Source organism: Oncorhynchus gorbuscha, linkage group LG05, assembly GCF_021184085.1.
Source record: "Oncorhynchus gorbuscha isolate QuinsamMale2020 ecotype Even-year linkage group LG05, OgorEven_v1.0, whole genome shotgun sequence".
NCBI classification, from domain to species: Eukaryota; Metazoa; Chordata; class Actinopteri; order Salmoniformes; family Salmonidae; genus Oncorhynchus; species Oncorhynchus gorbuscha.
In genome coordinates, this window is record NC_060177.1 from 58,666,325 (window position 1) to 58,681,212 (window position 14,888).

Here is a 14,888-nt window from a genome sequence, read left to right on the forward strand (position 1 = left end):
TAACAAACTATAGTTTTGGCAAGTCGGTTAGGACATCTACTTTGTGCATGACACAAGTCATTTTTCCAACAATTGTTTACAGACAGATTATTTCACTTATAATTCACTGTATCACAATTCCAGTGGGTCAGAAGATTACATACACTAAATTGACTGTGCCTTTAAACAGCTTGGAAAATTCCAGGAAATGGTGTCATGGCGTTAGAAGCTTCTGATAGGCCAATTGACATAATTTGAGTCAATTGGAGGTGTACCTGTGGATGTATTTCAAGGCCTACCTTCAAACTCAGTGCCTCTGCCTAACAATATGGGAAAATCAAAAGAAATCAGCCAAGACTGAGGAAAAAAACATTGTAGACCTCCACAAGTCTGGTTCATCCTTGGGAGCAATTTCCAAGCGCCTGAAGGTACCACATTCATTTGTACAAACAATAGTACGCAAGCATAAACACCATGGCCATACCGCTCAGGAAGGAGACGCATACTGTCTCCTAGAGGTGAACGTACTTTGGTGCGAAAAGTGCAAATCAATCGCAGAACATCAGCAAAGGACCTTGTGAAGATGCTGGAGGAAACGGGTACAAAAGTATTTATATCCACAGTAAAACGAGTCCTATATCGACAACCTGAAAGGCCGCTTAGCAAGGAAGAAGCCACTGCTCCAAAACCGCCATAAAAAAGCCTGACTACGGTTTGCAACTTCACATGGTACAAATATTGTACTTTTTTGAGAAATGTCTTCTGGTCTGATGAAACAAAAATAGAACTGTTTGGCCATAATGACCATCATTTTGTTAGGAGGAAAAAGGGGGAGGCCGTGAAGCATGGTTCATGCAGCATCATGTTGTGGGGGTGCTTTGCTGCAGGAGGGACTGGTGCACTATACAAAATAGAGGGCATCATGAGGGAGAAAAAGTATGTGGATATATTGAAGCAACATATCAAGACATCAATCAGGAAGTTAAAGCTTGGTCGCAAATGTGTCTTCCAAATGGACAATGACCCCAAGCATACTTCCAAAGTTGTGGCAAAATGACTTAAGGACAACAAGTCAAGGTATTGGAGTGGCCATCACAAAGCCCTGACCTCAATCCTATAGAAAATGTGTAGGCAGAACTGAAAAAGTGTGTGCGAGCAAGGTGGCCTACAAACCTGACTCAGTTATACCAGCTCTGTCAGGAAGAATGGGTCAGAATTCACCCAACTTATTGTGGGAAGCTTGTGGAAGGCTACCTGAAACATTTGACCCAAGTTAAACAATTTAAAGGCAATGCTACCAAATACTAATTGAGTGTATGTAAACTTCTGACCCACTGGGAATGTGATGAAAGAAATAAAAGCTGAAATATATCACTCTACTATTATTCTGACATTTCACATTCTTAAAATAAAGTGGTGGTCCTAACTCACCTAAGACAGTGAATTTTTACTAGGATTAAATGTCAGGAATTGTGAAAAACTGAGTTTAAATGTATTTGGCTATGGTGTATGTAAACTTCTGACTTCAAACTGTATTTGTGTGTTTTTTTGTTTGCCTAGACTCTGATGGGTTCCCAGTGTGTGACCAGTGCCTGTCTGAATACAGTGGTCAGCAGTGTAACCGATGCAAGGCTGGATTCTACAGTGCCAACAGTGGGTGTGTCCCCTGCGACTGCAGTGGTAACGCAGACCCGACACGCCCGGCCCAGCTCTGCCAACCTGATACTGGCCACTGCCTGAGCTGCACAAACAACACCACGGGACCTCAATGCCAGCTCTGTGCCGCCGGCTTCACAGGGGACGCCCGCGCCCACAACTGCACCCGCCCAGGTAAGGGTCATCCAATAATTTGGTGCAGAGGAGTATTAGTATATTGCGTGTGCCATGAGTAGCTGAATGCATTCCCATTCACATTGTAAATAATTTGTTTTTTAGCAGCACGGATAATTCCTACGCCAGAGCCCACGACAATGACAGAGGCCTCTAAAACCCCCACCCCTGCTCCAACCCCCAGGAGCAAGGGCCTGACCTCCACGGTGCCCACCGGTGCTCCCCCCTCCACCACTAACTCCAGCACCCTACTGAGCGTAGCCACCACCCAGGCGCTGCTCACCAGCCTGGGCAGCCCCTCAGACAACACCACAGCCGCCCTCACAGAGGTCTCCTGGACCCAGTTCAACGTCATCGTCCTGGCCGTCATCATCCTGGTGGTGGTGGTGCTGCTGGGCTTCGTGGGAGGGGTGTACACCTACCGAGAGTACCAGAATCGCAAGCTCAATGCTCCCTTCTGGACCATCGAGCTGAAGGAGGACAACATCAGCTGCAGTAGTTACCATGACAGCATTCCCAACGCTGACGTATCGGGCTTGCTGGAGGACGAGGCCAACGAGGTGGCACCCAACGGCCAGCTGGCTCTCACCACCCAGGGCAACTGCTACAAGGCCTAGCCCACAGGGCAGACAGACAGACTGCACACTGCTAACAGACTGGACACACACACAGAGGCTTCCGGCCTGGCTGCCTGCCTCACAGGACAGAGACATGAAATGGATAAAGACTTTCAAAGCTGCTGGACACCAAACCCAAAGCTCCATGTGTAACTCGACTCCCTCTATCCAGCTCCTCTCTCCCTCTGTGGAACAGAAGGAGATTCTGCATAAGGCCATTGGCACTAACAGACTGACAGACAAAGGAAAAAGGGATGGTGTGTTTCTTTGTTGCTTTTGTCCTGGCAAAAGATTACAAGATTTTGGGCTCCGTTACAGATTGAAGTGATTCACGTAAAATAAGAAGTCAATGAAGGGTCCAAAGAGTAGACTGTTTTACTTCAGTTGTGCCTGCAGAGGGCACTGTTAAGGATGTGGATGGTTGTGGTAATGGGGTGTTTGCCCATGCAAGAGTATTGGACCGTGTCTCTGTTGTATGGACACTTATGTTTCTTATGCAGTTCAATGGCCATCAGACCACTCATCAGGAGACCGAGCATTTCAGAAGCTTTTAAAACGGACTAGCAGTTTAAGTTACAACTTGAACGGAGATCTGGTCCAGACAATGATTGTTATTTTAATGAATTGTATTTATTGTTTCCAGTTTTGTTCTTGGGATAAATGTTCCACGTGTAAGATGTTTTTCATGGTGTTTAAAACTGTGTGATATATTGAATGCAAATTGAAAAGTGCAACATTTGTTCATATGTATGTATTTTTTTGTTAGCTATTGGGAAAAGTGACGGCTGCTGGCTTAAATGACCTGTATCCTGTATGAACACTTGCCAGGTCCTTACCTTGAGTATTAACAAGGAGTGTTTTTTAGATGAGGAAACAAATATACCTTGTATCCTCTCTCTACTCAGCACTGTGCAGGGCAGTAGGTCCCATTACTTGTTATGATCATCACATTGACTTTGTTTTACTGATAGAGTGCTGATCTGCTGGTTTGAGAAAGGCCTACCTCTACGGAAGCTCAAAAAGTAGCTCATCCATTTCAGCTGGTTTCATTTAAGTCATCCAAATCTAGGACAAAATGATTCTAGCCTTAATTTCCTATATCGTCTTATATCAGTACAAAATAGACCGATCTTGGTAATGTGTTGCTGGCAGCAACACTAATAATTCTGCTCGTGCTTTTATGTTGTTTATAAACTACAATGATATCTAGGATTTGTTTCTGTAAAAATTCATTAATGGCTTAAGTTATTAAGGGAACTGACTCCTCAGGTACTGCCTCTTTCCCCAGTGTGATCACTGTAAATAAGAGTAGGACATTGTACAGATGAATGTGAATAGGATCATTATTATTGTACAGGTAGAGTGCATTGTACACTCAGAACTGTCGGTACGGTTACACTTAAAGGCTCCGATATGGTCTGGGCACAGTCCACACAGGAAATTAATTATAAATAGACCTACCCTCTGTATTGTCTTGCAGGATACATGTCATCATCCATCCCTAACTACTGATTTCAATTAAATTATTCATGGTAAATTGTGTAAATACCACAAACTGAAAATTTCACATACAATAATAAATAAAATTGGGTTTCTTGGTTAGTCTGTAACTGTGTTTAGCTCCTTTATATTTGCATGTTTACCCAACCTGGAGTTTTAGTTTGTTATCCTTTCACAGCAGCTGTGTTTCTGTGTTTGAGTCATTTCAGTGCTAATGAAGTGTATTTTTATTTTATTTAAACGAGGCAAGTCAGTTAAGAGCAAATTCTTATTTACAATGACGGCCTAACCCGGACGACGCTGGGCCAATCATGCACCGCCCTATGGGACTCCCAATCACGATACAGCCTGGATTTGAACCAGGGTGTTTGTGGTGACGCCTCAAGCACTGAGATGCAGTGCCTTAGACCGCTGCGCCACTCACGAGCCTAAGTTCAACAGAGAAGACTGCTCTGAATGTTTTCTTATTAAAGCTAGAATCCGTAGTTGCTACATCAACTTTTGGACTTATAAATGATTTAAATATATATCCATTGATGCTTGAAGAAGATTATAAATCTCTCATCACCTTAGTTCAGCTGTTGTACATCATCAGAACCCAAAATATAAGCTTGATTTACTCCAATGTTTGTAAACAATGTAAATGTAAACAAACACTGTGTAGCCTCAACATGGTTAAAACTATACATTTGATACACTATATCTACAAAAGTATGCACACACCCATTCAAATGAGTGGATTCCGCTATTTCAGCCACACCCATTGCTGACAGGTGTATAAGCAACGTCAACACAAGAACTGTTCGTCGGAAGCTTAATGAAATGGGTTTCCACGGTAAGCAGCCGCACACAAGCCTAAGATCACCAGATGCAATGCCAAGCGTCGGCTGGAGTGGTGTAAATCTCACCATCATTGGACTCCGGAGCAGTGGAAATGTGTTCTCTGGAGTGATGAATCACACTTCCTCATCGGGTAGTCTGACGGACAAATCTGGATTTGGCAGACGCAAGAAGAATAATAATGGTCTGTGGCAGTTTTTCATGGTTCGGGCTAGGCCCCTTAGTTCCAGTGAAGGGAAATCTTAATGTTACAGCACATACGATGACATTCTAGACCATTCTGTGCTTCCAACTTTGTGGCAACAGTTTGGGGAAGGCCTTTTCCTTTTTCAGCATGACAATGGCCCCGTGCACAAATTGAGGTCCATACAGAAATGGTTTGTCGAGATCGGTGTGGAAGAAATTGACTTGCCTGCACAGAGTCCTGACCTCAACCCCATCGAAAACCTTTGGGATGAATTGGAATGCCAACTACAAGCTAGGCCTAATCACCCAACACCAGTGCCCAACCTCACTAATGCTCTTGTGGCTGAATAGAAGCAAGTCCCCGCAGCAATGTTCCAACATCTAATGGAAAGCCTTCCCAGAAGAGTGGAGGCTGTTTATAGCAGCAAAGGGGGAACCAACTCCATATAAATGCCCACAATTTTGGAATGAGATGTTCGACGAGCGGGTGTCCACATACTTTTGGTAATTTCGTGTATAGTGGATAGTCAGTCCTTGCATCCATAACTAGATCTATGATCTATGATCTATGATCTATGAATTTGAGTGTGGCAAAATATTTCCAGCCCCATCCCTTTTTTTGCAAAACAGGTGGTGGGGAGTTCTTCGTTATTGTTTAGATTAAGAATTCTAGATTTAAGTTGCATAACTTAATTCATTTTGGTGTCCTTTTTGTGGGCATAAGTGGCAACACAGCAAAATGTTTTCATGTGTACTTGGCCCGGTACTGTGTAGCAGTAGCTCCACCTCAGCTGGTGCACCGTCAGTGGGAGCTACCAGCCCGGGCAGCAGCCGGCTAGGAGAGGACCATGCAGCTAGACCCCCATGTATTGAGTGTTTCCAAGCAGATGGTCAGGGTCATCATCCATGTGGCAGACAGGGTGAATATCCCCTTGGAGGTTTTGGATGAGCAGGACTTTCAGAGAAAACAGAGAAACTCACCTAGTGTTGGCAGTTGTGTGGGGCTGACTGGAGGTTGGCCAGAATCCGCCTAGGCCTACTACTCACAATGGGACTGCCTGGCCCTTCACAATGGGGTTGTGTTTCAGGTATGGAAGGAGATTACATGTGATGCGTAGGCCTGGCAGTTCCTTGTACCCAGTTCCCTTCAAGCCCATGTCCTTCGAGCTGTTTGTGAGGCAGTGGGGGAGGGTCACTCCCAGAAGACCGAGACCCTCCAACACCTGAGAGAAGTTCTATTGGGTTTGCTGTCGTCCCATCTACACTCAATGGCTGTGTGTTGAAGGTGAAAATCAAGCAGAGGAGAGTGACTGGCAACCGTGGTCAAGGCCGCTGCGGTGATACTACTGTTTTCTTGGAAACTGATGGCTTCTACGGTTCTGGCATCTGGATGGACCTGTATTCCTCTAGCCACAACAGTAGAAACCATTAGTATCATTACACCGGTCGTTCCAGCCTGGCCAGGTGGTCTAGATTGACGGCTCATTCGAATATTTGGAGGCGTGGTTTATACACAGTTCATTTTTTACAACCATGAGAGTGTCAGCCAGTGTATAGGGAACATTCCTCTGCCCCAGGCATTGCTGATGCATGCCAGAGCTTACAACATCTAGATAGATATTTTAATTTATCGCTAATCACATCATATGTTATAACAATCTGGTGCCCAACGGCACACGCAATCATTGGTTGATGCGTGCAAGGTCTGAACAGGGGAACGTGACCTATGTGTTCTGTTCAGTGGAGGCTGGTGATGGGAGGGCGACTCATAATAATGAATGGAGTCAATGGAATGGTATAAAACACATGGAAACCAGGTGTTTTTTTGAGTCTGAGACCCTTCCATTCATTCCGTTCCAGCCATTACTATGAGCCCATCCTCCCCATTTTAAGGGGCACCAGCCACCACTGGTGTTGTGACAATGAAGACTGAGCATGTCTACTGCCAGTTATGGTCAATAAAGAGCAGTAACTTAAACAAAAAACAAACCATGAAAAGACACTTTTAATTTTGTCTATTTTTTGCTTTGATTGGATGACTTATCCATTTACAAAATATATTGCTGTTTTAAAACTGCAGTAAAAGTGCTGTAACTGCAGTGCACTGTGGTATTTTGCAGTGTAATGCAGTTCAGTTATACTGTACTGTAAGTACAGTTTTACTACAAAATTACTGCAGTACATTTTGAGGGTTATTTTGCAGGCAATATTTCCAGCATAGTGTACTGCAGTTATACTGCACTCTGACTGCGCTCTTTTTTCGTACGGATTTATTTAATGATCTATTATTTATTGAACATTTCGAAAGATTATATTTTAAACTTGATTGAAATTTGAATCCTGTAACAATTTGAGAAAAAATACAATTACCTTAAATCCATTGCTGTTGAGTCACGATATTTACAACAATATTTTGGTTTGTGGTATGGCTAGGTTCCTATTCAGTCCTATCAAGTTCAATGTCTAAACAGGAAGTTCAGTGCTACATGAAAAATTGGCCACTGCAGGCCCTACACTGAAACTCACAGATTGAGACAACACGTTTACACGATACCCTGACTGTAGGTGGAACGTGGGCGACAAGATTTATAAACGTCGGACTTGAACGGCAAAATCCATTGAGTCTTACTCACTCCCTGGTGATCATGACAGCCGCTGCCAATGAAGAGGTTTGCTGTGAGATCCGGTGTCATCGTGCGAAGAGTGACAGGATTCTTTATTCCCGGGTGAGCCGCAGAGATAAAGTGCTGTCTGTGTGCCTCACTCGGTTCGCTGCGTTTGTCTCTGTACTTCTGTCGTGTGCTGCACTCCTGCTACACGCATATCAACATAAAGCAGCGGACAACCAGGTAAGCTTATTTTTGTGTGTGTGGTAAGAATCGAAATGGTTAGGTCCAGTAGCCTAAAGTAAATGTATATAATTATTAGAGAGATCAGAAAACGCTTGTCATTCTAATTGTAGAGAGCTGTGGTGTATCTTGCAGACTAGTATACACAGTAAATCTGAATGGATCTTGTGTCTTTATTTGTAGCTCACTTCAGCCGGAAGCTATTCTATAGGTAAATCCTGATTATTATTATTATTATGGTTGTCATGATATTATTATAATCATCGTTATCATCATCCTCATCCTCATCCTCACACTGTCTATTTTATCCCTCCATATAGGCAGTCTTCAGCAGCAGCAAGTTAGAACCAATCCAAGTGCTCATCTGACAGGTACAATTATGATACCCAGACTATTCATGATATTACTGCTTGAAAGACCAATCAATAAGACTAAGCTTAAAGGTAATGTCCTCCTTGTCACTCTTCCAGCTCCAGCCTCATTTAATCATTCGAAGAGGGAATACCTTGAATGGGAGGACAGACTTGGACTTGCTCACCTCAGCGACTTTGAGTATGATGACGGCGACCTCATCGTGCCGAAAGATGGCGTGTACGAGGTTTACCTGCAGATCACCTTCCGAAGACCTAGTCACTTTGTGTGTAGCAAAGAGGACCCTGTTTTCATCCTCTCCCAGAGGGTGATCCTGTTTGCAATGAACTACCAGAATGACAGAGAACTCCTAACAGCATCTGACACAGTGTACTGCAGTCAGCCCCCTGGCTCAGAGGGCTGCGTGGAGGAGGACTCAGTGGTTCCTTACTGGGAAAAGTCTCCACGCACATCCGGAGTGTTTAAACTAAAAGCTGGGGACAGGCTTAGAGTGAGTAACGAGGACAGGTACCATGAGTTGATGCTCCTTCAAGAAGACAAGACATTTTTTGGGGCACATCTCATTTGAGGTACAGGGATAATAATGGACTTTAGGGCTGTATATATGTCTGCTTTAGGTTTCTATTTTTTATTGAATAAGTCGTGACTTGTGTCAACTGCTACATAATGAGAGCAGGGCTTTGTTGAAATGATTGGAACCACTATCACTTATCAGACAAATGTCATATCTGTTCACTATATACTTTATTTATTTCTGGAGAGATTTGATTTGAGAATGTGCGTGAAAGAGCACTTGAAGTACAACATTGCAATGTTATTATGATCTCAAGTGTGGCCATAAATAACAATTTATTCAGTAAAACAGTGATGTTGCTATAGGGTTATCCCAATTCTGATCTTTATCCACAAATTGGTCGTTTGACCAATCAGCTCTTTTGACAATAATTTGGCACAAGATCAGAATTGGGCTGTCTGTGTAAATGCAGCCTATGACAAGTACAAGCTGGGAAATGTATGCCGAGTCAGCGGGTTGCATTAGTGGGGAGGACACGAGGGTGGTCACATGTGTTTGCAGTGCCGAGGTCCAGAGTTCCAGTCTCGTTGTGGTCTGATGGTTAAGGAAGACGTACAGTTAAGCAAGAACGGTGACGTCCGTCACACAGACAAATAGGGAACTTTAGATGAGATTGATGATCTTACCCAAATGTGGTGTGTGGTATTCAACTTCATTTCTGTTAGAAATAAGTAGAGTCCAACCCTGGGCCGTTGAAAGTGTTTGTGGGGTGACAGTTCCTACGTAGTAAGAGAAGCGGACTAGTTACTAGAGGGCTGCTGGTTGAAACCCCCAGGGCTGATGCGGAATGTCTGAGTTGTGCCCTTGAGGAACACATTTAATCTCAACTGCTCCATGAGTGCCTCTCTACGGCTGACCCTGTGGTGTTCCCAGCCTGTCCCGTGGGGTTGGGTACTGTGTCAGCTACACGTGTCCTTAAAGCTCATTCAGTTTTCTACGGTATTAAACCAAGTAAAAGTGACATGTGAGGTGTGTTTCCAGCAGATAAACAACAGTATGGGCGTACACTGTGTTTACCACCTCAACCTAACCTTACTTAAGAATGCATGGCATGCACGGTATTGCACCATCGTGTGACAGACAACACCCAATGTTGTAAATGTTGATACAATGATGCCAGGCTTCCTGTTTACACAGGCTGACCAGTGCCTTCAGAGAGTATTCACACCCCTTGACTTTTCCACATTTTGTTGTGAGCCTGAATTTAAAATGGATTAAATTGAGATTTGTGTGTCACTGGCCTACACGCAATACCACATCATGTCAAAGTGGAATGATGTTTTTTGACATTTTTACAAAGTAATAAAAAATGAAAAGCTCAAATGTCTTGTGTCAATAAGTATTCAACCCCTTTGTTATGACAAGCTTACTTAAGTTCAGTAGTAAACATGTGCTTAATAAGTCATATTTGCATGGACTCTGTGTGCAATAATAGTTTTTAACGTGATTATTTAATGACTACCTCATCTCTGTGCCCCTTACATATCTGTAAGGTCCCTCAGTCGAGCAATGAATTTCAAACACAAATTCAACCACAAAGGCCAGGGAGGTTTTCCAATGTCTCGCAAAGAAGGACACCTATTGGTAGATGGGTTTAAATAAGAAAGCAGACATTGCATATCCCTTTTGAGCATGGTGAAGTTATTAATTACACTTTGGATGGTGTATCAGTACACCCAGTCACTACAAAGATACAGGTGTTCTTCCTAACTCAGTTGCCGGAGAGAAAGGAAACCGCTCAGGGATTTCACTATGAGGCCAGTGGTAACTTTAAAACAGTTACAGAGTTGAATGGCTGTGACAGGAGAACTGAGGATAGATCAACAACATTGTAGTTACTCCACAATACTAACCTAATTGAAAGAGTGGGAAATAAGAAGCCTGTACAGAATAAAACATATTCCAAAACATGCATCCTGTTTGCAAACAGGGCACTAAAGTCATATTTTTTTTAAATGTAGCAAAGCAATTAACTTTTGTCCCTAATACAAAGTGTTATGTTTTAGGCAAATCCAACACAACACATTACTGAGTACCACTCTACATATTTTCAAGCACAGTGGTGGCTGCATCATGTTTGTGGTTTGCTTGTAAATTCATCTTTGAATAAATGGCTTTGAAACGTTTTGCTATAATTCATCACCTCTTATGAAAGAAGATACTCATCACATTATAGGTTTGCATGGTGACCCTAAGAAGGAATAACAGAATACGTAATGAAACTGTAGTAAGACACCTGAAGCCTGTATGGACTACACAATAAAACACTACAACAATAAACATGTGGGTTGGATTGTAAGAAGGTGTGAATGGTATGATAAATATCCCTTATAAGGGATTAAACTGCACCTGCCATTTTCTGTGAATCCTGGCAGTTATTTTAGGTTCCCAAACTTTTATTGTCCCATACCCCTTCAAACATTCAACCTCCAGCTGCATACCCCCTCTATAGCACCAGAGTCAGCGCACTCTCAAATGTTTTCTTTTGTTGCCATCATTGTAAGCCTGCCACACACACACACTATAAGATACATTTATTAAACATAAGAATGAGTGTGAGTTTTTGTCACAACCCGGCTCGTGGGAAGTGACAAAGAGCTCTTATAGGACCAGGGCACAAAAAGTAATATAATAATAATCATTACTTTTGCTCTTCATTTAGCCATCTTACATATCAAACTTTATTTGTTCATCGAAAATTGTGAATCATTTAGCACAGATTAATGAGAAAGGTGTGCTTGAAAGGATGCAAAAAACTCTGCAATGTTGGGTTGTATTGTAGAGAGTCTTAGTCATAAAGCATTTTCCACACACAGTCTGTGCCTGTATTTAGTTTCATGCTATAGAGGGCCGAGAATCCACTCTCAGATAGGTGTGTGGTTGTGAAGGGCATCAGTGTTTTAACAGAGCGATTTGTCAAGGCAGGATACTCTGTGCGCAGCCCATTGCAAAAATCTGTCAGTGGCTTCTGACTAAATTCAATTTTCACAGAACCGCTTGTTGCAATTTTGATGGGGCTCTTTTGTTCAGATATCGGTAAGTGGACTGCAGGGCATGAAAAGGATAACGAATCCAGTTGTTCGTGTCATCCGTTTCGGGAAAGTACCTGCGTAATTGCGCAACCAACTCACGCAGGTGCTTCGCTATATCACATTTGACATTGGACTAACATTACTCCAAGGAAAGCCTTTGATTCTTGTTGTTGATTCTTGGCCTTTGTTACTCAGCTTTGTGTTGGTATTTTATTAGGATCCCCATTAGCTGTTACAGAAGCAGCAGATACACTTTCTGGGCTCCACACAAAACATGAAACTCGACAACATACAGAACACTTAGACACGAACAGCCACACAAATGTAAAATAAGGTCAATACAACTAAAAACATCTATTAATAAAAAAGGTTCTGTACTTCATACACATACAACATATTAATATACTGCATAAACATACAACATATTAATATACTGCATAAACACACAACATATTAATATACTGTATAAACTTACAACATATTAATATACTGCATACACTTACAACATATTAATATACTGCATACACTTACAACATATTAATATACTGCATACACACACAACATATTAATATACTGCATACACACACAACATATTAATATACTGCATACACTTACAACATATTAATAAACATACACTTACAACATATTAATATACAACATATTAATATACTGCATACACTTACAACATATTAATATACTGCATACACTTACAACATATTAATATACTGCATACACTTACAACATATTAATATACTGCATACACACACAACATATTAATATACTGCATACACTTACAACATATTAATATACTGCATACACATACAACATATTAATATACTGCATACACACACAACATATTCATATATTGCATACACATACAACATATTAATATACTGCATACACTTACAACATATTAATATACTGCATACACACACAACATATTAATATACTGCATACACACACAACATATTAATATACTGCATAAACACACAACATATTAATATACTGCATACACTTACAACATATTAATATACTGCATAAACACACAACATATTAATATACTGCATACACTTACAACATATTAATATACTGCATACACACACAACATATTAATATACTGCATACAACATATTAATATACTGCATACACTTACAACATATTAATATACTGCATACACATACAACATATTAATATACTACATACAACATATTAATATACAACATACAACATATTAATATACTGCATACACTTACAACATATTAATATACTGCATACACTTACAACATATTAATATACTGCATACACATACAACATATTAATATACTGCATACACTTACAACATATTAATATATTGCATACACATACAACATATTAATATACTGCATACACACACAACATATTAATATACTGCATACACTTACAACATATTAATATACTGCATACACATACAACATATTAATATACTGCATACACACACAACATATTAATATACTGCATACACACACAATAATATTAATATATATTTGCTTTTATACACATACAACATATTAATATACGTTACAAGCGCCATGCTCTACACATACAACATATTAATATACTGCATACACTTACAACATATTAATATACTGCATACACTTACAACATATTAATATACTGCATACACTTACAACATATTAATATACTGCATACACACACAACATATTAATATACTGCATACACTTACAACATATTAATATACTGCATAAACACACAACATATTAATATACTGCATACACTTACAACATATTAATATACTGCATACACATACAACATATTAATATACTGCATACACTTACAACATATTAATATACTGCATACACATACACATGTTTTAGGGTTTATGTCAGAGGCGATGTCTCGTGTAATGTTGTAGCTATTGTCAAAGTTTAATCCAATGTGGACCTTCTTTGTATTACAGCATGTAGCTCTTTAACGCTCCATCTCCCACTGCTCATCTTTGCAAATATCTTTAGTGACCGTTTGTGGAGAAACGTTTTAATTGGACAGTTTAGTAATATAATTGTGTGATAGCAAACATCCACCCCTGATGGGTGTGAATGAGATACACATGGTTTACGCACTGGATTGTTTCCTTCCTCACAGTCTGACTGTGCAAGAGAGAGCAAATGAGCCTAGTGTACAATTTGTATTTATTTTTTATTAAACTTTATTTAACTAGGCAAGTCAGTTCAAATGAAGAACAAATTGTTATTTACAATGACGGCCTATAATTAGGTGCCAAACACAGAGGGATTAAAGATGTCAAAACCGGAAAGAATACTGACAATCTTTTGTTTGGAGCATTCTCTCCCAGCCACAGATGTTAATTAGAGTTTTCACTATACACTATCATAGGTAGCACCATAGGCTTAATGCTATGATAAAATGATGCATCCCTCCAATGTATTACAATTTACTGTGGGTCTTGAAATAACCATTTTAGATTCCTAAATAGTTACAGTACAAAGGTTTCTAAATCTGTATCTTATACATTGCTGGCTCAAAACCTCATATAGATGTGACTATAAAATCATACACACTTCACTACACATACACAAAATCAATAAGTAGACCTGCCATGTTGAACCGCTGGAAACAGAGACTCATCATACCCCGTTAATACAATACCATAAAAGTGACATAGCATCTGATATCAAATAACTAACCTAGCATTCTGCCATTGAAGAAAGCAAGGTGCACTGTGAGCAGAATGATTGGCAAAAAGAAAGGGTCACCAGCCAGTTGAATCACTCTGAGGAACACAAGAAAGTAGCACACCTTTGTTGAGGATGAGAAGAGGAAGTACAGCTGTCTAGATATCTGATGACTGAGTCACCCTCAGGTTTCCAGTGTTTTTCACGTTATTTATTTTTGTCTGAACAATACATTAGAATGATTTCTTATCTAATGTTATCACTGTTCCCATTAATGATGACGAGCTCATCCATTTCTAAAACATGGCTGTTTATTTTCACATTGGTTTTGGCGTGATCAAAGAAACTGTGATGTTCCTGTTTCCATGTTATGTTTACAATCCAGGTTTCAAGCTCCACCTTCATCAGTAAACCCC

The 14,888-nt window shown here is 40.6% G+C and overlaps 2 protein-coding genes across 4 annotated transcripts in view; both read left to right on the forward strand.

Moving 5' to 3' along the window:
- The window catches only part of LOC124036161 (multiple epidermal growth factor-like domains protein 9), a 39,778-nt gene extending 35,745 nt beyond the window's left edge, over positions 1–4,033 (forward strand). For 2 of the 3 annotated variants that reach the window (XM_046350365.1, XM_046350363.1), the window contains exons 5-6: positions 1,540–1,809; positions 1,915–4,033. In XM_046350365.1, coding sequence (XP_046206321.1) covers positions 1,540–1,809; positions 1,915–2,426 — 782 coding nt within the window. In that variant the 3' untranslated portion in view covers positions 2,427–4,033. The remainder of the gene's footprint in view (positions 1–1,539; positions 1,810–1,914) is intronic. The other variant, XM_046350364.1, reaches the window with a different exon arrangement.
- A 3,338-nt stretch (positions 4,034–7,371) lies between these two features.
- LOC124036163 (tumor necrosis factor ligand superfamily member 6-like) lies at positions 7,372–10,060 on the forward strand. Its single transcript, XM_046350368.1, has 4 exons — positions 7,372–7,801; positions 7,985–8,012; positions 8,122–8,172; positions 8,272–10,060. The coding sequence occupies exons 1-4, from the start codon at positions 7,598–7,600 to the stop codon at positions 8,739–8,741; spliced, it is 753 nt and encodes a 250-aa protein (XP_046206324.1). The 5' UTR covers positions 7,372–7,597; the 3' UTR covers positions 8,742–10,060.
- Positions 10,061–14,888: the final 4,828 nt, after the last annotated feature.

Excerpts from the sequence above, each read along its gene's own strand:
- LOC124036163 (XM_046350368.1), top strand. The coding sequence starts at position 7,598 with ATGACAGCCGCTGCCAATGAAGAGGTTTGCTGTGAGATCCGGTGTCAT. Across the intron at positions 7,802-7,984 it reads ATAAAGCAGCGGACAACCAG|CTCACTTCAGCCGGAAGCTA; the intron begins GTAAGCTTATTT and ends CTTTATTTGTAG. Across the intron at positions 8,013-8,121 it reads AGCCGGAAGCTATTCTATAG|GCAGTCTTCAGCAGCAGCAA; the intron begins GTAAATCCTGAT and ends CCCTCCATATAG.